The following is a 25,457-nucleotide window of genomic DNA, read 5'->3' as shown; positions in this document are numbered from 1 at the left end:
CAATCCTGAACTATCTACATTTCCTGAAAGATTCCCAATACGGTCAGCTCCTCTATTCCTACTGTCTTCTCTGACTACAACACTTGCTTTGCACCAACCTCTGTAAATCCCATCAAACTAAGGTTTCTTAACCTTGGCGCTACTGACATCAAGAGCTGGATAACTCTCTGTTGTGGAAGCTGTCCTGTTGAATGTAGGATGTTTAGCAGCATCCTGGGCCTTGACTCACTAGATGCCAGTAGCATTCCCCCTAGTTGTGACAAAAATGTCTCTAGACATTGCTAAATGTTTCCTGGGGAAGAAAACAGGCCCAGGTAACAACCTCTCCATTAATTTGTTAAAACTGTTTCTCATATTTACATAAAAGATCTCCCCCGTCTCTACTAAAAATACAAAAAAAAAAAGAAAGAAAGAAAAATTAGCCGGGCACGGTGGCGGGCGCCTATAGTTCCAGCTACTGGGGAGGCTGAGGCAGGAGAATGGCGTGAACCCGGGAGGCGGAGCTTGCAGTGGGCTGAGATCGCACCACTGCACTCCAGCCTGGGTGACAGAGGGAGACTCCGTCTCAAAAAAAAAAAAAAAAAAAAAAATCTCAGGAAGAATAGAGATAAGACTACTTTTAACACTAATTGCATTTGAGGAAGACAACTGGGTAACTGGAGTGGGATGAAAAAAACTTACTTTTCAAAACATTCACTGTGTGTTTTTAGTCTTGTACCTCTTCTAACTTCTCCAGTGCTATCACCCTGGTCTGTGCAACCTCTCTGTCTTTTAACTACTGCAACAACATTCTAACCAACTTTCCCCTTCCTTTAGCCTTTCCTTCTTAGGCCCACTTTTACCTGTAGCCACAGTGATCCTTTTAAAACTGAAATCAGATCACGTCACTCATTTGCTCAAAACCCTCCCATCTTCCTAATCTCAGACAGCCAAAACCTTACAACGATCTTCCCACAACCTGCATCCTACTCCACCCCTTTCTTTCTGATCTCTTCTCCCTAGTATTTGGTGTTTCTGTAGGTCAAAAAATGAACAAACAGCGGCCATTTCATAGACTGAACCTAATACTAACTGCTTGCCATTCCTCAGACGTGCCCGGGTCTTTGCACTTACTGTTCTCTGCTGAGAACACGCACCCAGATGCTCCTATGGCTCACTCTCCAACTCCTTCAGGTCTTCACTTTTCAGGAGTCTTCACCGGCCCACCCTATGCTTACCCACAGCACCTATTAATCTCTAATATTATTTTACTTATCCATGTTGTTTACTGTGTCTTTTCCATCTTGATCAGTGGTTCTGAAACCTGAGTCTGCATCACAATTATCTGGAAAGCTAGTTAAATAAAGAGTTCTGGGATGGAGCCTGAAAATTTCAGTTTCTAACAACTTCCCAGGTGATGGTGATGCTGCAGATCCAGGGATCACATTTTTAGAACCTGTGTTTCAGAATGTAAGCTCCATGAGGACAGAGATTTTTGTCTATCCACTGTGTTATCTCTAGGACCTGGCACATAGTAAGCACTTGGTGTGGTCTGAATGCTTGCCTCCTCCAAAACTCATGTTGAACCTTAATCACCAGTGTTGCAGTATTGAAAGCTGGAGTCTTTAAATGGTGACTGGGTCCTAAGGGTTCGGCCCTCATGAATGGGTTATCATGGGAAAGGAACTGGTAGCTTTATAAGAAAAGAGAGTTCTGGGCTAGCATGCTCGGACCCCTCACCATGTGGTGCCCTGTGCTACCTCAGGGCTGTGCAGAGTCCATACCAGCAAGGCCCTCACCAGATGTGGCCCCCTGAACCAGGACTTTTCAGCCTTCATAACTGTAAGGAATAAATTTCTTTTCTTTATAGATTACCCAGTTTCAGATATTCTGCTAGAGGCAACACAAAACAGATTAAGACATCACTGATATATGTAAATAAATGTAAGTGTCCCATCCTGTTTCCACTGTAGCCTCTGACTCAGCCTATGATGCTAAACATTTACTGAACGCTGTAAAAGATAAACCGTGTAACTGTTACAGGTTAAACTGTGTTCCCCCAAAAGATAGGTTGAAGTCCTAATTCCAGTACCTCTGCATGTGACTTTATTTTATTTTATTTTTTTTTTTGAGACGGAGTCTCGCTCTGTCGCCCAGGCTGGAGTACAGTGGTGCGATCTCGGCTCTGCATGTGACCTTATTTCAAAATAGGGTCTTTGCAGATGTAATAAGTTGAGGTGATTAGGGTGGATCTTAATCCAATACAACTAGTATCCTTCTAAGAAGTGGAGCACACCATATGAAGACAGAGCCACACAGGGATTATGTCGTGATAAGAATCAGAGACTGGAGTGATATAGCTGCAAGCCAAAAAAATGCCAAGGATTGGCAGTAACACAAGGTAAGAGGCATGGAACAGATTGTCCCCTCGAACGTTGAGAGAGCACAGCCTTACCTACATCTTGACTTCAGACATCTTGCCTCCAGAACTGAGACAATAAATCTGTTGTTTTAAATCACCCAGTTTGTTGTATTTTGTTACCAAGGCCCTAGAAATCTAATACAATGACCAAGAATGCAAATAACTATGCCAAGCTGTATTTAATTTCAAGTTCTGCCTATTATCCAACATCTACCCGTTTAAATGTGCTTTAATATACAGGTTTCCCATTCCAGAATCTCCCTAGTATTGCCTCTCGTTGCCCCCAACATGCCCCTTCAGTGTGCAAGGCAGCACGTACTACAGGTGCTTATTTAGACTTTCCTTTCAGTTTCACCCACCTTCTTATGTGCTTCCCTAGATCACAAACACCAGTTTCTTTATATATATATTTTTTATTTCCAAGGGACACTTCCTATTCTCACACATTACAGATGTTGGCATATATTTTCCCCTTGGACGTTTGAATTAGCTGCAAAATAATTTAAGTACACATTGGAGTTCCTCTCTAACCAGATTTCAAGATAAAAGGGTAACTTCTCATTTTATGAACAAGTCTCCTTCCCAACTCCACCCCCTTTCTTCTTTTAAAAGAATGACTTAATCCCGCTGAATCTGGAGTAAAAAGGTTGTCATACCTTTCTTTCAGCTTTGCTATAGTTTGTACATCAGCCTCTTTAATCAAATCTTAAGAAATCTTCTAAAAGAAAAGATGGTTGTATTGGGAAGCTTAAACTTTTAAGCCTATCTGAATTTAATTTCAGCATCAAGCTTTCCATTTTCTACTTAAGGTTTATTTATAGCTGCACTGTCATAAAAATTCCAATCAATAATTTTACCACACAAAGACTCTACTTTAAATTACCATGGCTTATAAAGTTAAACTGCATAATGCAATTTTAATTTTAGCACAAATCAATATACAAATAGTAGCATATGCCTAGTGGCATACTTTTTCATATTTCTATTAGGTAAACACGAATTCATTATATGTACCCTGAAATAAATTTGTGATACAATTTTAAGAATAACTGAATATTGAATTTACTCAATGTAGTCTCGTCTTAAAAAGCATAATTATGGAAAACTTTAAATAGGAAACACAAAATATTTCTAAAATGCTTAATCCTAAGTAGGAAGATACAAAAAAACACAAATTCCAGGCAAATTTAAGAGAGGCATTTAATGGTTCTCCACTAATACTGAAAAATTATTCTCTTTATGAAGAATTTTAAGTGAGTCATACTTTCCTGACTAAATCATTGCTTAACTCAACATTAGGTGAAGAGTTAACTGTTTGCTAACTTGAAACCTTCTATTCACTTAAACTGTACATCTACATATAAAGGCTGGTAGAAAGCATAGTTTACTATATACAATACTTAGAACATACAGTATCATGTGCATCAAGCTCATCTGACATTTACCTAAGAGGGTGAAAAGCTGTCATCTAAATACCTTCTAAAAACTCAGATTCCCACTTCCCAAACTTACACCACAATCAAGCAACTTGAAATTATGCACACTTTTTCCTGGCAAAGCTATGTTCTATGCCCAACTTTTAGTAAGTTAACATATTTCTGTCCCTTACACATTGGCCTAATTATTCACTGATTCATTATGGTTCTAAATCTATAACTTTTAAATTCATAATGAAATCAATCCATAGTTAGCACAACAGTTTTCTATCTTAAAAAGCGTGAAACGGAAATGGAGTAATATGTACAATGGATATAGAGAACTAGGTTAGAAATCTTGAGAATTTTTCCAGAATGTGTGGGTTTTGTGTTGCTGATATTGTTGTTTGCTTTAAATGCGGGGCGGTGGGGGTGGGGAGACGGTAAGGGCTAGGAAAGAATAAATCCACAGCGCTAAATTATGGTCATGTTTTAAGAGTGCACAACTTGACCCAAATTCAAAGCAGTATGGACAACTTGTCAACACCTACTAATCCCACCACAATTCGCTGGGGGAAAATGGGGTGGAGATGGAAAAAAAAAAAATCTTTTTAATGCCTTTCTTCCTCCCCCACGCAGCTAATGCCCCAACACACACGTATCTGGTTCACTCTGCGGCAGGGAAACTTAAAGAAATAAATCAGCCACAGACAAACCTGATGATCCAAGCTAGCCCCAAGCAAGCTCCAGGTACTTCTGGAAGGAGCCTGCTCGCTGGGCGCTCAGGCGGAGCGGCAGCCGAGTAGCTTTCGGCGAAGGTGCCCCACACCTGGGCGCCCAATCCGGCGGGACCCACAAGTCAGCGGCGGGGCGGGGAGCGCGCGAGAGGAGGGACCGTGAGGGCCCGGCGGGGCAGGACCGCTAAGTGGTCCGGCCCGGGCGCAGTCCGCGCCCCGCTGCGCCGCCAGGCAGCGCGCCGGCAGAAGAGGGACGCGAGCGGGCACAGGGGAAGGACCCACGACGAAGAGGAGGCTACAAGTCCACAAAATTGCGGCCGGGTACGCACCCGGACGCTGTGGCAGATCGCTAAGGCTCCGGGAGCAGGAAGTCCTCGCGCCTTCCTCAGGAGCCCGGACGACCCCAGCCCGGCTCTGACCCCGAGACACCTGTTCCGCCGCGCCCGGGGTTTGGTTCCATCCTCCACGCTTCCCTACCAACCCTGAGAGGGGGGAGGGCGGGGGGAGCCGAGACCTTGGACCCGCAGCCTGAGGGCGCCTCCGCCGGCCGTACCTGACATCAGCTGCGGCTCCCTCTCGCCCCTCCTGGGGGGCGGAGAGGGGGACGACTTGGGACCGGCGACCTTTGCTTCTCTGGGCAGCCGCAGAAGTGGCTCGTGGCCGCTAGCCGAGGCCGCCCGCTGCCGCCCAGATTATTCCCCGGCAGCGGCGGCAGCAGCAGCAGCAGCGGCCAAGGCGGGCCCTACGCGCGCTCCCGCCCGCTCGCTCCGCCCCTCCCCGCAGCGCGTCCAAGCCGTGGCCCGCCTACAGCGCAGCCGCCACCCGGAGTCTCCTGGCGCTGACGTCTCCGCCACCGCACCAGCCCCAGGGAAGGGCGGAGCGGGAGGGGCGGTGGGCGGGGATACGGCGACGTGAGGAACCGGGGATTGGCCGCCGGGCGCACGCTCCGCCCTAATGCGAAGAGGTCTGGGAAGTCGGTCTTCCACGAGCAACAGATTTCGTTATAGCCCCCTTGCGGCTTGTGTCAGCTACGCTCCACCTTTATGATCCTGCTGTAAGGTTAGGCACTAGCTTCCGGACCTTGAGCGGGACGAAAGCAGGGCAACTACAGGGAAGGAGAAAGGGGATGCCTGAGGGATCTTTGTCTGAGGTACAGGCTCTAACCCTGCAGGACTCTTGTGGCCTGTAGCCTGCTCTTAACCCGTTCATTTGTTTTTCTGTTCTCTCCCCGTACCTTCCTTACTCAGTATCTCTCTGGACTTAATGAAAGGAAGTAATAAGATGAAGTATGCATACAGGTGCTGGGTCATCATGTGTGAACCAGGAAGAGCTGAAAACCGAGATAATGATACTAGAAAGCTTTCTGTAGGCACATTTCGTCTTTGGTTCTGTCAGCACTTCGGTTCTGTGGGGCAATGGCCAGAAGAGCTTCTTCGGGGCTTAACAAAACCTATCTCCCCTTTCGCTAGGCTCCGAACAAGGAAGTTGTCTTTGGAGTAGGGGGAGGAGACTGCCACCTGTTGAGGCAACCCCATAATAGTCATGAGGTGAGGGTAAGGTATCGGCTTTACTGGCGTTAACCATTATCTACAAGACCAAGTTCCAGAATAGAAAAGCTATCCTGCTTCCTTTAAATGCCCTATCCAAGCGGTTCTTTAGTACTCTACAGCATGGTTGTTAGAGTATGGGCTCTGAAATCAGACTGCCTGGGCTGGCATCTTGGTCCCTCTACCTATTGGCAAGTTACTTAGAATGCCTGCGACAAATAATAAACAATATACATTATTGTTGTTATTTTTTCTTTAATTTGCTTAGGTTCAGCTGTAGTGTAGTTTCTCAAGACATAGCATCAATATATCCAAAAGAATTGTGAAACATAAAGCACATGTAGTGATTCTAATACAGATGTCTTATTTTTCAGATGAGAAAACTACGGCCAGGAAGATAAACTGATAGGTCCATGCTAGAAGAGAAGTGCAGCTATCCTGCCGTCCAGGTTATTGCTCTTTCCCTGGCTCATGGGTCCTGACTTCTCTCCCTTACATCCTTACCTCCATCCTCTACACTTCCCCAACTTGTATACAGTTGTTGCTCAGCCTCCTCCCCCTCCACCTTTCCACAATATCTTTCCACCCATTGTAAAACATGGCAGGGAGACCCTTTCAGAGGTCAGTGTTCCAAATAGAAACCAAAACTCACAACTCCTTTTCTCGTTTTAATTTTATTAAAAGTTATAATGAATAAAGAATAACACTTTTTTCCATTGAGCAAAGATTAGAACCCTTTCCTAAGATAAGGTCAGCCACAGCCTTATCCAGGAAAATTACTTGCTGGAAACAATACTGGACCAAATCAGCCCTGCTCCCACCCTGCCTTTCTTTGAAAATAGCTTTTTTTTTTCTTTTTTAAAAGCGATATGGTCTTTCTGTGTCGCCCAGGCTGGAGTGCAGTGGCTATTCACAGGTGTGATCATGCACACAACAGCCTCGAGCAACTGGGCTGAGGGCTGAAGCAATCTTCCTACATTAGCTTCCCCAGTAGTTGGGATTACAGGCACAGGCTGTGGCACCCAGCTAATAACTATTGTTTTATAAAAACAATACATGCTTATGCAAACAAATTGAAAAATTTTAAACAAAAATGCAAAGAAGTTAAAATCTGTCCAAATACCATAATATAGAGATAACCATTTCTTAAATTTTGTGTTACATTCTTCTAGGCATCTCTCTAAGAATAGAAGCACATATAGACATATAAATACAATATTTCATAAATTGGATCTTATTATCTGCACAGTGAACAATAGTCGTGAATAACATCATTTTTAAAAGTTGCATAGTGTCTGTTAAATGGATATACCGTCATTTATCCAACCAGTATTCTATTGATTGACATTTATGTTTCCAAGTTTTTACTATCATAAAAAAGTCTCTGATGAACATTCTTATCCACAGGCTGTTGCACAATTGTGCAATTATCTCCTTGGACACATTCCTAGAAGTAACATTAATGTCAGCCAATTCTTTAACATTTTCAATTAGAGAATAAAAGTTGTGGTTACTTTGAAAAATATACTTTATATGTGGGACTCAAAACTGACCAGATTCTCCTATTTGAAACATATTTGAAACACAAGTAAACCTCAGTATTGTTGTTTTTCTTTTATCTAGTGTTTAATAATGCATGTTAAAGCTCCTTGGAGTAGGTCGGTAGACATTACGGGTTGTCTAAACCAATATCCTTTCTTCTTTACTAGTAGAACTCTGATTTCCTCAGGGCGACAGTGTGTCCAGTTAAAAATATTCATGCTCCTAGACTTTCTTAAGTCGTGGCTGGCCATGTGACCATCAATTAAATAAAAGTGAATTTCTGTAGAGGAGGCTCAAGAAATATTGCTTTAGCCATTTGATCTGCACCCACCCCTTTTATTGTTTTGAACCTGAAACAGGAACATGATACTGGAGGTAGAGCAAACATATTTCACCCATAATAACAAAAGCCACACCGACATTATTAATAATGTAGGACACCGGAGGTCCCTAGGTCCATGGTTGCTTTGGAGGGCCAACTTACCAGCTCTGGACTGTCCCACTTCTGGGTTTGTTATTAGGTGAGGAAGACTATATCCCTTCTATATTAGATTCTGTTATGGTCTGTTATAAGTATCAAATCCAATTCTTAGTTGACATAATAAGATAGGCCAAGTCTTCATTTATTTAGCACTATATAGAGAATTTTTTTAACAGACAGAATGAGACGAAAATGGTGACAAAATGCAAACAAGCTAGCAACAACATTGAAACATTGTCTTCTTTAATAGACTTTGTTTCCCTTTAAATACCTACATTTTACAAATATATTGACACCACTTTATAATAATTAAGTTAAATTTCATGAATTAAATTTTATTAACTCATATGGTAGAATTAAAATATGTTCACAAATTATTTGATACTTCTTCCTTCAAAGGGTCAAACTTCATTCCCCTCACCTTGAGTTTGGACAGTATTAAATGACTTGTTCTCATGAATAGAGTGCAGAGGAAATGATGTATTGTGACTTCTGAGGGGAAACTATGAAACATGCCAGCCTTGTTATTCTTTCTCCAGGATTACTTGTTGGGGCCAGGTAGCTGTCATGTCAGAGTCATAAGGTCACTCAGGCAACTTATAAAAAGGCTCACATGGTGAGTAATTAAGGCTTCCAGCTAACAATCGGTGAGGTATTGAAGCCTTCTGACAATAGCCATGTGAATGAGCTTGGAAGCAGATCCTCCAACCCCAGTCAGGCCTTCATATGATTGCATGCATCCTGGTCAACATCTTGACTGTAACCTAGAAAGAGACCGTGAGACATAATCATTCAGCTACGGTGCTCCTGAATTCCTAAGCCACAGAAACGGTGAGATACTAAATGTTTAAATGATTGTTGTTTTAAGCCACTAAGTTTTGGGATAGTTTGTTATGCAACAATAGGTAACTCATGCAGCTGGATATAATAGAGCCTAGCACAATGCCTGGCACACATGCCGGTGTTCGATTATTTGTTGTTTGAATGAATAAATAATTGAATGAAGTGTATCTTTTACACTTTAGTGGGTAGCATACAATGTTAGGTTTATCTTTGCTCCCTGATACCTGTATTATCTAAGGGTTTTTTTGATCTCTCATAGATGTTTGGATGAACGGAGGCAAGATGGTGCACTTCCCGGGTTCTTCTTCACCAACTTTCCCCCGCGTGCGAAAATGCAGCCGGTGCCCGGGAAGGTGCAGACCAACTGGGCATGCGCCAGGTGACGTCAATCCGAAGAGACCAAGATTTACCTGGTCGCACCTGCGGAACGCCCCCTGACACGCCGGTGCCCCACCTATTGCCCTCCCACTCCTAGAAAAGCCGCTCCGGAGGGACGCCACGTGTGGCCTTCCTCAGTCCTCCACTCCTGTCGGGATGTCAGGACTGCAGGAACTCCGTCCGAGGGCCCCACAGGGGGACTCTGTCGGCCTTCTTTGCCGGAGGCCGACAGACCTCTTCCCCACACCTTAGGTGACCAAAATAAACTTGTAGTTTTGCTCCTACCCTTGCCTAGTCGCTGGTTCTTTTGTGCCCACTCTGGTGGTCTTAGAAAAACAAATCAATAGAGAAATGAAGTGTGAATCTTACTGAAAGCTAAACTTTGCCAGTTGTGGAAGTAACATGGTGAATAGAATGGAATCCTTGAAACTTGAATTCTGCCCCCAGTTGTTTTTCCTCAATCAAAATTTTTTAAAAATTAATGAGTTAACACAAAATTAAACCATGTCTCGAAACCAGACAGCCATCTCGTCTGCCATCTCCAAGCAAATTACAGATTGACTCATAATACAAATTTGCCCAGAGGGCTTGCAATACTATTTCACAAAGTAGGCTGTATTATTTCTCTTCACAAATGACCAGTCTGATGCATAGCATGTTTAGCTACAGATGCCTCTGATGACTTTCCCTGCAGCATTTTCATGGCTCACCAATAGGTCTGTCTGCATTTCTCAGGTCTACCAAGGGGGCAGTTCAATTCTCCTTTGATGTAATTGATCCAAAGATCAGAATCTACAGATCTAAATTCTCTGAAAGCCCTCTTTTGCAGGATTCTTGCATTATTCCTTTTCAAACTGAATCATTTCCTGAAAAAGTCAACTGAAAATGGATGGCTGTCCTGTAAACTTTTAAACACACCTCTAGCCTTTTTGTAGCCACCACTTTGGTAAGCCCAGTCAAGGTACTTATCCTTCAGTGCCCCCAGTTTTATCACTGATTAGCTGGATGACCTGTAATAAGTCACCTACCCCTTCTGAATCTCAATTTCCCTATCCACTAACTGGAGAAAATAATCCCAATGTACTCCAAAAGGCAGTCAATGAGATTATGTGTAAATGTGCTTTATATATACAGCATTAGCATTCTTTTAATTAAATTAGGCTGATGAGGTCTACCTTATGTTTAAGCAGTTAAGCATTAAGTATTTTACATGAATACCATGGAGATCTTTCTTTCAGGAAGTGACAACTTATTTACTGATTTTACTGTATACTATATAAAATAGTAGCATCATTCATAGCAAGCAGTTTGGATTTACGAGTATGGCGGAATGGTAGCTTATATGTCAGATCTCATTTTATTAGCCTGTTGAAAATTTATTACTCTTTTAAAATAATGCATAATTATCACTGGCTTCTTTTTCTTTTCATGAGTTAATTTGTAACTGTGGCTGAGTGTATCTGCTCTTCTTTATTGTAACAGAGGTACTTAAACAAACTTAATAACAAATATATATTTAACCAGTTATTTGAGTTTATGAGTTCATCCTAGAGCAAAATTGCACACAATAGCAAGAAAATAAATGGCAGAAAACATGTCTTTCTCTTTCAGAGGGCAGAGCTTAGGGCACACAGGGAAAGGCTTTATATACTGGAACATCAAAGGTAGAGATGAGGCAATTATTAACAATGCACATTTTTGTGGCATGACTAACCTGAGAGGTAATATATGTTAGAATGAGTAAGACAGAGCCTTAGTGTGAGATTCAAGTCCTGATTATGTAGTGGATGAATGGCCTTAAATACAAGGTCCCTAGTTTAATCATATTGTTGTTTCTTGTTTTCAGCTATTCAACTGTGAGCCCAAATCAGTTGAAACTACTGGCCTAATTAGATATCAGACTGTTTGTTGTTGTGGATGATCCCTGAGTAAGAAAAAGAAGAACTCTAGGGGGAAGAAAGGGACAGAGCTTCATGCACCTCATTTCCTATGTTAAATTAAAAAGTAAGCGAAAAATGGACACCAGGAAACAAAGATGAGGGAAATCCTTCTGGCAACATTGTGCTTTTAGACAGAGCTTCTCATCTCCTATTGAAAATACCTGACAGTGCCACCCTGTATAACCTAAGGGAGGATTTTCTAAACAGTTTTTATTCCTTGCAGCTACATCTTCACAAAATTTACCAAGATTTTGAGACAATTGCAACGGCTGGTGGTGTTTTCTGAATTGACTGACAGAGGAATAGGGTTCAGATAGAGAATAGAGCAGAGGAAGAAATAAAGAAAAAAGTCTAGGAAATACATTTAACCTCAAGGGAAGAGGACTCAGTGTGACTCACAGCATATTAGCTTGAAAGCCGAGACTGTCACGTGTGCACTGAGGAACTTGTGTCATCTAGAAAAATATTCTCAGCTTACGAGGCTAGAATCCCTAGGGTTACTCTCTGTTCCTCTAGTTCCCTGGAATAAGAATCAAGAGTATTCCTTAATTGTTTTCTCAATTGATGAGAAACAGAAGCAGAAACATTTGTTGTAAATGAAATAGTTGAAGTTTCTTTAGTTTGAAATCCCAAAGGAGTAAATTATTTATAAATGTATATGTTGCATCGGTTATTGTAAAGAACTAATTGACTTACAAATTGTATAGCTGCATAATGTGGCATTTGTTTTTCTTATTTCAAGTTGTATTTCTAAATCTAAAGGTGGACCTGTGGTAGATACCTTTTCTGGTTTCTATTCATCCTCCATTGAGAAGCGTCTCCTTCCTCAGCCTTTTTCCACAAATTCCCATTTTGCTGAAATGGCTCACAGAACTTGGGCAAATACTTTACCTATGTTTACTGACTTATTATAAAGGATACAGATGAATAGCCAGATAGAAGAGATGTATAATGTAAGGTATGGGAGAAATGGCATGTAGCTTCCATGCTGTCTCCAGGCATACCAACTTCTAGGAACCTCTGTGTGTTTGGAAAGCCCCCCAACCCTATCTTTTTGGGGTTTTATGGAGGTAATAAAGGTAAAATGAGGTGATAAAGGTAGGGTCCTTTATCCAATAGACCTGGTGCCCTTCTAAGAAGAGGAAGAGCTCTCTCTCCCCATTACGTAAGGACACAGAGAGAAGCCCATCATCTGTAAACCAGAAAAAAAAAAGCCCTCAGCAGAAACCAAGTCAGCCAGAATGTGGATCTTGGACTTGCTAGCCTCCAGAACTGTGAAAAATAAATTTATGTTGTTTAAGCTATTCAGTCTGTGGTATTTTGTTACAGTAGCCCAAACAGACTAATACAAGGGGCTACCTGAAGGATTGATGCAAGATCCTGTCCTCTGTTTTGTCTTAACTCAGAACTTAGGGCAGAAAAAGCTGGAAAACACAGCAAACTGAAGTAATAACTCTAGACACCTGGAGGCAGAGATTACAGTTGAAACATGCGATAGACTGCCTGAGGCAAAATCTGGGGAGAGTTTATTTGGGAAATTTAGAATATTCAAAAGCAACCATGTATACATGGAAATTTAGAAAGCCATGCACATGCCCAGGGCAAAACACATGCTTAGAAAACACCTGAGAAAACCCTGAGCTTTCATTTTAGGCTGATCCCTTAGCACAGTGCAAGCCTGACTAAGAATTGAAGTAGAGCCCTGGCTTAGAGCCAATTTGCAAAGACTGTGAGAGTTTCTGGTATTCGAGGAAATCTGGCAAAACATTAGCTGAACACAGGCGAAAGGACAGAGTCTTCAGTGACCATATTGACAAGGAATACGGTCTTTGAAATAATGTTTGAGACAGGCGTCAAATAAACTGACTGCTACAGCCTTCAAGAACCAGAAAACAGCAAACCCTAGGAAAGTGAAGAAAATCTAATTTCTAGTTACCACATCATAGGAGTCAAATGGCCACTTTTCAAGCTCACACACAAAAATTACGAAGCATTGAAAGAAACAAAGTATAGCTCATTCAAAGGAACAAAATAAATGGATAGAAACTGTCCCTGAGGAAGTCCAGACATTGGAATTACTAAACAAAGACTTTAAAACAATTGTCTTAAATATGCTCAAAATGCTAAACATGGAAATGAAAACATTGACAATGAACTAAAGGAAGCCAGGAAAATGATGTATGAACAAGATGAGAGTGTCAACAAAGAGATAGTAATTATAAAAAGGAACCAAACAGAAATTCTGAAGCTGAAAAATAAAACAATCTAGGTGGCTTCAGCAACAGAACTGAGCAAGCAGAAGAGTCAGTGAACTTGAAGATAAGGCCATTGAAATTATTGAGCCTGAGGAGCAGAAAGGAAAAAGAATGAAGAAAATTTCATTTGTTGGAATGCAAATTGTATAGCCACATTTTTTTTTTTTCTTTTTTAACTAGAGATGAGTTCTCACTGTGTTGCCCAGGCTGGTCTTGAATTCCTGAGCTTGTGATCCTCCCACCTCAGCTTCCCAAAGTGCTAGGATTACAGGCATGGGTTCAGTATAGCTATGTTGAAAGACAGTTTGGCAATTTTCTTACAAAACTAAATATACTTTTACTATACAATCCAGCAATTGGGGTCTTTGTTATTTACCCAAATCAGGTGAAACTTATGTCCACACAAAAACCTGCATTTGAATGTTTACAGCAGCTTTATTAATAATTGCCAGAACTTGAAAGTAACCAAGAGGCCCTTTTATGTACCCTTCAGAATTCCTGTGCTGAAGTCCTAACCCCTAGTGTGGCTGTATTTGGAGAGGGGGGTCTCTAAGGAAGTAGTGCAGGTTAAGGGTGGAGCCCTGATCTGGTAAGATTATTGTTCTCAAGAAGAGATACCAGAGCATTCTCTATTCCCCTCTCTATGCATACATGAGGAAAGGCCATGTGGGGACATTAAAAAAAAAAAAAAAAAGACGGAAAAAAAGACAGCTGCCTATAAAGCCAGGAAAAGAGCCCTCACCAGACAGTGAATTTGCCAGCACTGTTGTCATGGATTTCAAGCCTCAGAACAGCGAGAAAGTAAATTTCTGTTGTTTAAGACACCCCATCTATATATTTTTTTTCCTATTTTAAAAAAATTTGAGACAGTCTTGCTCTGGTACCCAGGCTGGAGTGCAGTGGCATGATCTCAGCTCACTGCAGCCTCCACCTCCCAGGCTTAAGTGATCTTCCTGTCTCAGCTTCCCGAGTAACAGGGACCAGAGGCACGCACCACCATGCCCAGCTAATTTTTTGTATTCTTTGTAGAAATAGGGTTTCACCATATTGCCCAGACTGGTCTTCAACTCCTGAGCTTAAGCAATCTGCTGCCTCGGCCTCCCAAAGTGCTGGGATTACAGGCATGAGCCATTGTGCCCAGTCCAGGCTGTACTATTTTGTTATAGCAGCCCAAACAGACTAATACAAGGTAAATGGATAAATAAACTGTGGTACACACAGACAATGCAATGGAATACTATTCAATGCTAAAAAGACATAAGCTATCAAGCCAAAAAAACACATGGTTGATCCTTGTGTTAATCCATTCTTGCATTGCTACAGAGAAATACCCAAGACTGGGTAATTTATAAAGAAAAGAGGTTTAACTGGCTCATGGTTCTGCAGTCTTTGTAGGAAGCATGATGCTGGCTTCTGCTTGGCTTCCAGGGAATCCTCAGGAAGCTTGCAATCATGGCAGAAGGTGAAGGGAGAGCAAGCACATCACATGGCCAGAGCAGGAACAGGAGAGAGAGAGGTGGAGGGGTGATGCCACACACTTTTAAATGACCAGATCTCATGTGAACCAAAGCAAGAACTCACTTATTACCAAGGGGATGGCCATTCACGAAGGATCTGCTTCCATGGTCCAAACAGCTCCCACCAGGCCCCACCTCCAACACTGGGGATTACATTTCAACATGAGATTCAGGCAGAGAGAAATATCCAAACTATATTAAACTTTAAGTGCATATTGCTAAGTGAAAGAAGCTAATCTGAAAAGGTTACAGACTGCGTGATTCCAGTCAGATGAGGGGAAGGAATGAAGAATAGGTGGAGCACAGGAGATTTTTATGGCAGGGAAACTATTCTTTATGATACTATAATGGTAGATACATTTCATTATACATTGGTCAAAACTTATAGAATGTATAACACCATGAGTGAACTCTAATGTAAATTATGGACTTTGCTTGATAATGATGTGTCACTGTTGGTTCATTGATAGTAACAAATGTACCACTCTGGTGTGAGATGTTGATAGTGGGGGAGGCTGTATATGTGTAAAGGTAAGGAATATATGGGAATTCTCTGTAACTCCACTGCATTTCACTGTAAACCTAAAATGGCATTAAAAATAAGGTCTGTTAATTTTTTTTTTTTTTTTTTAGCATTTACAGAGATGAAAGGACCTGTGCGTCATCATCAAGAAGACCAACATATGTGTTATGGGAATTTTAGATGACAAAGAGAGGGGCAGAACTAATATTTGAAAAATTATAGCCAGAAACTTCCAAAATTTTATTAAATATAGTACCCTACAAATCCAAGAAACTGAGTGAACTCCAAGTTGGATAAACTCAAAAAGACCCACACTAAGACATTCTAACCAACCCATCAAAAGCCAAAGGTAGAGAATCTTGTAATATTATAATGTTTATAATCATAAACATATGCACCAAACAACAGAGACCCAAAATATTTCAAGCAAATATTGACAGAATTAAAGGGAAACAAATAATTGTACAATAATAGTTGGAGACTCCAATATCTTACTTTCAAAAATGAATAGAATATCTAGACAGAAGATAAGTCACAAAATAAAAGACTTGAATAAGCCAACTAGACCTAACATGAGTATATAGAACATTTTACCCAATAACAGAAGAATACATATTTTTCTTAAGGGCACATGGAAGATGCTTTAGGATAGATTACATGTTAAGCCACAAAACAAGTGAATAAATTTTAAAAAGTTGAAATCATACACAGTATCTTTTCTGACCAAGTAGAATGAAGCTACAAATCAAAATCAAAGGAAAACTACAAAATCCACAAATATATGGCATTAAACTACACACTACCAAACACTCATTGGTCAAAGAAGAAACTACAAGAAAAATTAGAAAATAATGAAAATGAAAACAAACATATTAAAACATAATATTTGTTTGTTTATTTTGAGACGGACTCCTGCTCTGTCACCTAGGCTGGAGTGCAGTGACACGATCTTGGCTCATTGCAACCTCCGCCTCCTGGGTTCAAGTGATTCTCCTTCCTCAGCCTCCTGAGTAGCTGGAATCACAGATGCCCACCACCATGCCCGGCTATTTTTCATATTTTTAGTAGAGACGGGGTTTCACCCTGTTGGCCAGGCTGGTCTCGAACTCCTGACCTCAGGTGATCTGCCCGCTTCGGCCTTCCAAAGTGCTGGGATTACAGGCATGAGCCACTATGCCCAGCCTAACATAAGATGTTTAATAATGAAAACTAAAACACATATATTAAAGCGTAAGATGCAGCAAAAACAGTGCTCAGAGGAAAACTTATTACTGTAAATTCCTATATTCGAAAAAAACAAAAGATAATCAATGGCCTACCTTTATCCCTTGAGAAACTAGAAAAGGAAGAGTAAACCAAACCCAAAACTAGCCAATGGAAGGAAATAAAGATTAGAGCAGAGATCAATAAAACAGAATAAACAATAGAAAGAATCAGTAAAACCAAACTTTGGCTCTGTAAAAAAAGTAATCAAATTGACAAACCTTTAGCTAAACCCACAAAGGGAAAAAAACACAAACGATAAATGATTAAAATTTAAAATGAGAATAGGGACATTACTGCCAGCTTTGGATAATCTGGATGAACTGGATAAACACACAAATTAACCAAACATACTCAAGATGAAATAGAAAATTTCACTAGACCTAATAACAAGTCGAGAGGTTGAATCAGTGATCAAAACCTCCCAACAAAGAAAAGTCCAGGACCAGATAGCTTCACTGGTGAACTTTACCAAATATTTCAAGAAGAGTTAACACCAATTCTTCTCAAACTTTTTCTGTGAGGTCAGCATTAGCCTGATACCAAAGTCAAATAAAGACATCACAAAAAAGTGCACACCAATATCCCTTCTGAATATTGAAGCAAAATTCTTCAACAAAGCACTAGCAAACTGAATCCAAAAGGATCCTTAAAAGACAAACAACATGATTTAAAAATGGACAAAAGACTTGAATAAACACTTCTCAAAAAAAATGTCCAAATGGCTAATAAGCACATGAAAAGATGTTCAACATCCTTAGTTATTAGGGTAATGCAAATCAAAACAACAATGAGGAACCATTTCATACTTACTAGGATAGCTGTAAGATTAAGAAAAAACAAAACAAACTACCCAAACAGAAAATAACAAGTGTTGACAAGGATGTGGAGAAATTGGAACATTTGCACATTACTGGTGGGAATGTAAAATGATGCAACCACTGTGGAAACCAGCATGGCAGTTTTTCAAAAGGCTAACCATAGAATTACCATACAACTCAGCAGTTCAGCTCTGAGATATACACCCCAAATAATTGAAAACAGAGACTCAAGAGATATTTGTACATGAACGTTTATTGTGACCTTATTCATAATAGCCAAAAGGTGGAAACAACCCAATTGTTCATCAACCAAGAAATGGATAAACAAAATATCTTATACACATACAGTGGGATATTATTCAGCCATGAAAAAATCAAGTTTTGATGTATGCTACTACATAGATGAGCCTTGAAAACATTATACTAAATGAAATAAGCCAGACAAATGACAAAGTATTGTATAATTCCACTTATATGAAATATCTGGAATAGGCAAATTTATAGAGACAGAAAATAGGTTAAAGGTGGAGGGGATAAAGGGGAGTTACTGCTTAATGGTTATTGAATTTGTTTTGGGTGATGGAAAAGCTTTGTTAACAGATAGTGGTGGTGTTTGCACAATAGCATGCATGCAATTAATGCCACTGAATTGTACCCTTAAAATAGTTAAAATGTCATACTTTGTGTTATGTATATGTTACCATAATAAAAAAAATAAACGATTCTGTATATATTTTTAAATTACAGTGTTTTGCTGAAGAAAGGAATAATGCTGGCAGAAAACACAAATGTATTGTTTTGCTTCCTTTTTTAGGGACTTTAATTATTTGTAGGTAGACAATATTCTTACAGGTAATTAAAGTATGCTTAGTTGTCTTTTTAAAAATACCACATTTTAATTCATTTGAAAAGGAATTGAGTAATCTTGATAGATTATCATACATCTACTTGATGAAATATTTTGTAACCATGAAAATGGTAACTCTTAAGAGTTATCATTAACAGGAAAAACAGGAGAAGATTGTTGGAAGAAATCTCTCTACTATGCCTATTAGGTTTGTTGTCTCAGCTGAGGTCTAAGGGCTTTCCTTTTACTTTTCCAATTCTCTTTCCCATTTCCCATGAAAGTTACTTGAATCAATATTCACACTCCTTTATTTGCTTTCACTTTTATTCTCACCAGGTGGTATTTTTTACGTTGATATGACTCATCTCCTTCTCTTCTACCTGCAAACTTCTCTCAATAGCAACTTCTGAAGTGTTGTCTCCTCCTGCTGTAGGCTGGTCTTCCAGCCCTACTCTGCTTTAGAGACCAGCCCCTCCCTCCTCTTCAGCACTTGCCTCAGCGACTAACCTGCATCTTTTCTGAATTCCCAATTTCTGTCACTCGTCTGACTTCTATATCCCATTACCTTACCACCTTCTACAACTGTTGCACACTTCTTTCCTTTGCATTATCACTAGATTTTTTGGAACAGCAGCCTGCATTCACCATCTCTACTTACCTATTCATGAATTTATTCATTCCCTTGTGAAATGTGGAGAACGTATTTCTTTATAGATGGCATCAGAATTTCTCTAAGAGAGAAAAGTGTCTTTCTTTGAAAGAAAATTTAAAACCTTGAAAAAAATGGAGTAGAAGGTAAGGTTCTTAGGATGCCACATGGCTGATGCTAACCAAGGCTTCAGAGACAAGAATTAAGCTGCTCAGTCTGGGTCTAGGAGAATGTTTTTGCTGCTTCATGGGAGTAGGCAGAGGGAGGGTGAGAAAAGAGGAGAAAGAACGGTCTCAGGAGAATAAGGGTCTGGGCACTGTGAGAAGATGCCTGGGGGTAGTAGGCCAAGGAAAGAGCTATAGTATCAGGGGGTCCAAATTTTGGCGAATTAGAATGTCCAAGGACAATCTTATAAGATGTCGGCATACCACAAATTCTGCTTGTTTTGACTCTCCCAATGATTATCACTTGGAGAAAAAACAAATGAACAACAACAAAAAAACATAATTCTATGAAATGGCCTCTTGATTGGACATATTAAAGATGTATTACTCTTAACAGTACTCTTTAGGAAATAAACATGGGAGCTTTATCATTGTTTATATATTTTATAAATTTACATATAGTTTAAGATTAAATGTGTGATGTGTAATATGCAGTATAACATTTTTAACACATGATATAAACATGCTTAATACACTATTTTATCCAGGAAAGCAAATGTTTCCTAAAGAGTAGGTCAGTTAATCTCAATGAATGCTATTCTCCCAATATTAGATCTAGTTTGGACTGCTATTCAGGGCAAACTCCTGAGAAAAAGGACCTGTTCCTCTCAATTTATCTTTACACTGCATAAGCAGTTTCATTGCTGTTTAGCCAGTAGGGATCTGAAAAAAGGAGCAGAGAGAGAATCTGAAGGAGTATAGGTAAAGAATATGCAGCTGAACTACTGGTCTTCCTCCCTGGCCCAGAGTGACTTTTCTAGACCCTGGGATAAGACAGAGGAGCATTTATGTGGAATACTCTGAGCCTGGTGTCTGATCACGGGATGCCCTCCTCAACTCAAATCATCAAATTTGTTGTGGCTTAGCATAGTTTAGTGGAAAGATGTTGGTCTTTGGAGTAAGACTGATGCATTTGAATTCCAGCTGTAAATGAAAAGGACTAACATGATTAATTAAAGTGGAGAAAGCTCTAAGAAGGAAGAACTCAGTCTAGGAGTCTTTATATAACTACTGCTGCATGCTTACTACTGTATTACGCAGTGTGCTAAGTACTTGCCTTACTGATTTAATCTTTACACCAACCCTCTGTGGTAGGCATTAGCAACTCCATTTAACTGATTTTTTAAAAATGTAGTCTCAGAGATTAAGCATTTTGTAAGTAGTATAACAGAGATTTAAACCCAGTTGTTTTTAACTGCTTTATTGAGATATAATTGACATTCATAAGTATACATAAAGTGTATAATTTGATGTTGTGACATATGTATACACCCATGAAACTATCACCACAGTCAAGATAATGAACGTATCTATCACCTCCAAAAGTTTCTTCCTGCCACTTCCCACCCTGCCCCCTCTCTAAGCAAATACTGATCTACTTTCTGTCAATAGAGATTAGTTTGCATTTTCTAGAGTTATAAAAATGAAATCATACATTATGTGGTTTTTCATACCTGGTTTTATTCACTGGCATTGTTACTTTGAAATTAAACCATATTGTTATGTTTATCAATAGTTTATTAGTTTTTATTGTTCAGTAGTATTCGATTATAAGAATATACCACAATTTTTGTATTCAAATACTGAAGGACATTTAATCCAATTGTTTCTCACCCTAAACCTGTGCTACACTCTCTTCCCAGTTCCATCACTTATTGTGTGGGCTTAGAATAATTAGAAAACCTAATTATTCTCTCTGAGTCTTACTTTTTCTAGTAATAAAATGGCAGTAATACATTTTTTTCACATGGTTGTTATCAGTAAATGAGATAACATGTGAAAACACCTAGTACAGGTGTCCCTTATCTCAAGTGCCTGGGACCAGAAGTATTGTGGATTTCAGATGTTTTTGAACTTTTGGAATATTTGCATATACATAATGAAATATCTCTGGGATGGGACCCAAGTCTAAACATTAAATGTATGTTTCATATACACCTTATACACATAACCTGAGGGTAATTTTATACAATATTTTCAATAATTTTGTGCATGAAATGAAGTTTTTCTATTTTGACTGTGAGTCATCACATAATGTTAGGTGTGGGATTTTCCTCTTGTAGCATCATGTTAATGCTCAAAAAGCTTTGGATTTTAGAGCATTTCGGATTTTGGGTTTTTGGATTACAGATGCTCAACTGGTACCATGTGAGCATAAATTGGTGCTTATAACTATTCATTTTTTTCTCCTGAAAGGGAACATATCGGAGAAGGAAATGAGAAAAGATATAGCAGTACATGCCTTTCTGGACTCTTTCTTCCTGTCTTGAAAGCTTTGAATTCTTGCATCTAGAGCTTCCTACACTGAAATGTCCTCCTTCTTAATCTTTCTCACTTTGATTTCTCCTACCCCTGTCTCATCTGCACCCCATGGATATGATGTTTGTTTTTTCTCTCTAATCCAAATATGGACACAAATTTTTTTTCTTATTCCCTTAGCATAACTGAAATAGAGTGATGCATTCACAAAAATTAAAGGATAAATTAAATGGGTATGATTATGTAAAATGAAGCAATGGAAAAATAGTCAAGGCTCCTAGATGCATGCTTCTATTCCACATAATCCCACCACAATGAGTAAAGAGGCTTTATTTAGTTCCATATCTGCTTGCACAAGGATCACCATCCTCTAACACAGATGGGTGGGCATGACCTGGCCTGAGCTCCTTCCTAACCTGCCTTCTGTCTTTCAGTTATCTGGCCATCTTCTCTTCCCGGCTGCTGTGATTTCTAGTTCTGTTCACATAAAAACACCAGACCAAGCTTTTATTCTAAATTCAAACTTCTCAGACACTGTTTGGTCCTTCTCTGAGGCTTTCAAATCTAAAAGAAACACCTAAATGAATAAAGTTGACAGGCAAGGTTAATCTTTACTAGGGTTTCTAGGGCATTTTACTCACCCTATACATCTTAAATAATACAAAATAATATTTACATGCAATCAAAGGCAGCAAACCCAAGGTGAACACTGTAATGCTTTGCCCTGATCCTCCTTCAGGACTGAAAGATTTATTTCCCCACCTATTGGGAGTGCTGCCAGCAGATGACCTTCAGCTAACAGCCCTCTCAGGGAACTGCCTCAGGTGCAAACAACTTAAAGCCATGCCACCTCTTAGGCATCCACATCCAATGACTGATCAACATGGGGTATTAAAAATAGAGCTTTCCTTCCCTGACCTGTGATACTCTTTAGGGCCATTCCACCTTCAAAGTTCCCCATCGGGTTGACTGAAGACTTTGTTAAGACTACATCACAGCCCAGCTTTTCCCACTGTCCAATCCTGCTTCTGTTTCTTTCCATGCACAGGTGCTGATCTTAAAAGTCTCCCCTAATAAACTTTCTACATGCTGATCTCCATTTCAGAGTCTGTTTTCTGGAAAACCCAGCCTATGGCAAAATATAAAGCAAGAGGAGAGCTGTTTCCCCATCCTCCTGAAATCCAAGCTCCTTTTTAGGGATCTAAGATCAATAGGTTATAGAATTTGAGTTACTTCTGCTTACTTATAGTTAGCTCTTCATATATCATAGACCCATTAAGAACAATGTTCCACATGAGAAATGAAGAAAGATCCAGTGCAACCTATCAGTCCTGTCCACAAATGAGCCCATAATCATTTCACCATGCTGATCAATGACAATTACTAAAGTTTTTGAACTGTTCACATTTAATGAGAGAGTAGAATTTTGAAGTACTTTCAGTAAGTCAGCCCTCTTTATGACCTCTTTATGACTATCTTTGCCTTAAGGTAAACTTCAATAAAATCTTCTGCACTTGCACACATATTTTAAGGATACTTAAAATAGCACCTACAATAGAAAGTATGGAAAGTATTCGTGTTTTCCTATATTTCTAATTTTTTAATACCACTGTGACAGAATCTGAAAAAGTATTAAGTATTAGAAGATATGTATTTTAATCCTGGCTTTACTATTTACTAGCTACTAGCTACTATTTTCTGAGCCTCATGATCCTCAACTTTGTAAAAGGAAGATGATGGTGCCTGTCTTTTCTAGTGGTTGTGCTGGTTAAAGGGGAGGATGTTTGCAAAGGGTCTAGCATGTTGTAAGTATTCAATAAATGGTAGTTATTTTTATCAGCAACTCTCACAATAAAAAGTGGACTGATAAAAATTTTTTAAAGTAAATATCTTTTTAACAAATACTTCAATTTATTGCCATGGTTTTTAGTCCCTCAGCAACAAATTTTGGCTAGCAAATGTAAAGTTATTCACTATAAATATGTTTATACTAAAATGTTTGTGATTTTTATCCAAGGGGCAAATACCTTTAAAGTAAAGGAGTTAGACTAAGTGAGTTGTAAGGTTTTTTCCACTGTTAAAGCCTCACAAGTTTATGAATTTGGATGATCTCCCCAAAATAGAAACAAACATTTCTGAGAATTTGAGTCTCTCTTTAGTTAGGATGGTTACATGTCAATAGAGCTATGGTTCCAAGTCCTCTTGACAAGTAGTTTACTTGCAAACTATTCAGTTTGTCTTAGTCTATCATATCATTGTGCAAAATATGTGTCAGTACACAAGTAGTAATTTTGTGTGGTAATGACTACACAAGTAGTCATTATTATAAACTGGAAGTTACTGCCTATTATTCTGCCTTAGCTTTTCAGTTACATAAATTCTATTTAAGTTGATTGTAAATTATGGCTTATTGTTTTCTCTCAATACTCATTACTTCTGCTGATTAGTACTGTGTTTATGTGTGTAGTTCTAAGTTTTTTTTCAGCTATAGTTCCAGTTCCTCTTGACCAGTAGTCTATTTGCAAATAATTCAGACAGCTTTCCCTCTGTCATCTGTTAACATTAGTCCTGGGGACTGGTTTCTCTCATAAAATTCTTGTAGCTACTTCACACCTTTGGACATGTACTTGGACACATGCCCTCTATTTCATCTTTTGTATCCAGGAATGAGTTGCATATATGTGTCCATCCTTTGGAACCAACCTTACTTCTATCTTGAACTGGACTTGACTTCTCTTTTACTGAATAGATTTAGGCTAGCAGACACATAGACCATTTTTATTTTCCTCCCCTTCTGAATATCTGTCTCTGCATCTATCTTCCTACTTCCTAAGAAGAGCAGCGTAGCCTCCTTTCTCATGAGAAACAGGGTAACATTTTGTCTTCCTTCTTGTTCTACATCAACTGCTTAATATATGTATTAGAACACTGTCAATCAAGGTAACATTATCTGTCCCCTTATACATCAGACTTTTGTCAAGTATACACCTGATTAGGAAAATGGCAGGAATTAGGGGTTGGAGGTAGAAGGTGGAGGTTCAAGAAAGAGATAATACTCTATACAGTTGAAGACCAAAAAGATCTAGGTGGAAGGTAAAGTTCATGTGCAGAAACAGAATAGAAAGAATTGTCCAGAGTTGAGAAGAAACAGATCTCTAGTTCCATGAGACTACTGGAACGTGTACCCAATATAAAATGTGGAAAGGTACTAGGCGCAAGAAGGACACACATGTGGGGCAGGAAAGAGCTGAGGGAAAGAATAAGAATCAGGAAATTTAACTAGTTTTACTTATGTATGAACAGCCATTTATGGTGTTGCTGCCATTGATATTTGAAATGCAGACATATCCCTCAATTTATGAACATGGGTTGGTGCAAAGCTCCCTAGGATGTGACAAAGGAAATGAAAAGAGATGCTGTGCTCCAGTTTACCAAGCTTGGAGCTAATGGCTGAAAGGCCAGTTCCCTTTTCTTCCATTACATGTTAAGTATGTTTTTATGAAATGGTAGTGATACTCTTTGTAACACTATTTCTATAGGCAAATGCATTCTTTGAATTAAATTGCATTAAAATGAATTTTTTGAATATAGCTTATTTACATGGAGACAGTGAAGTTTTTTAACTTTGCTAACATTATCCAAAGATTGCAGATAAAGAAAATCTACATGTAAAAATAGTGACTTTCCAAAGGCATTACTATCAAATTAAGCTAAAATTAGAATTTCATACACCTTCATTTAGTCTGTAAGAGTTCTGTTTCTATTGGCCTCTAAGGAGCCTTTGCCTTGAAGAGATTATTGGGGAAAGGAGACAA

The 25,457-nt window shown here is 39.4% G+C and overlaps 1 protein-coding gene and 1 long non-coding RNA gene across 6 annotated transcripts in view; one reads left to right on the top strand and one right to left on the bottom strand.

Annotated features, from left to right (window-relative positions):
• Positions 1 to 5,382, bottom strand: part of C1GALT1 (core 1 synthase, glycoprotein-N-acetylgalactosamine 3-beta-galactosyltransferase 1) — an 85,607-nt gene extending 80,225 nt beyond the window's left edge. The window contains exon 1 of one of the 4 annotated variants that reach the window (XM_010371530.2): positions 5,107 to 5,382. In XM_010371530.2, the coding sequence (XP_010369832.1) occupies positions 5,107 to 5,113 (7 nt within the window). In that variant the 5' untranslated portion in view covers positions 5,114 to 5,382. Of the gene's footprint in view, positions 1 to 4,882; positions 4,905 to 5,106 lie in introns of those variants that run through there. The other 3 variants (XM_010371533.2, XM_030932851.1, XM_010371531.2) reach the window with 3 other exon arrangements.
• A 135-nt stretch (positions 5,383 to 5,517) lies between these two features.
• LOC104668753 lies at positions 5,518 to 9,285 on the top strand. Of its 2 annotated transcripts, XR_004058025.1 has the most exons (5): positions 5,518 to 5,703; positions 6,023 to 6,100; positions 6,475 to 6,549; positions 8,663 to 8,954; positions 9,226 to 9,285. It is a non-coding gene; the product is annotated as an uncharacterized LOC104668753 (long non-coding RNA). The 2 variants fall into 2 exon arrangements; XR_004058024.1 differs by lacking the exon at positions 6,023 to 6,100.
• Positions 9,286 to 25,457: the final 16,172 nt, after the last annotated feature.

This window comes from Rhinopithecus roxellana, chromosome 6, assembly GCF_007565055.1.
Source record: "Rhinopithecus roxellana isolate Shanxi Qingling chromosome 6, ASM756505v1, whole genome shotgun sequence".
In the NCBI taxonomy this organism is placed as follows: Eukaryota; Metazoa; Chordata; class Mammalia; order Primates; family Cercopithecidae; genus Rhinopithecus; species Rhinopithecus roxellana.
This window is presented reverse-complemented; position numbering and strand designations above follow the sequence as displayed.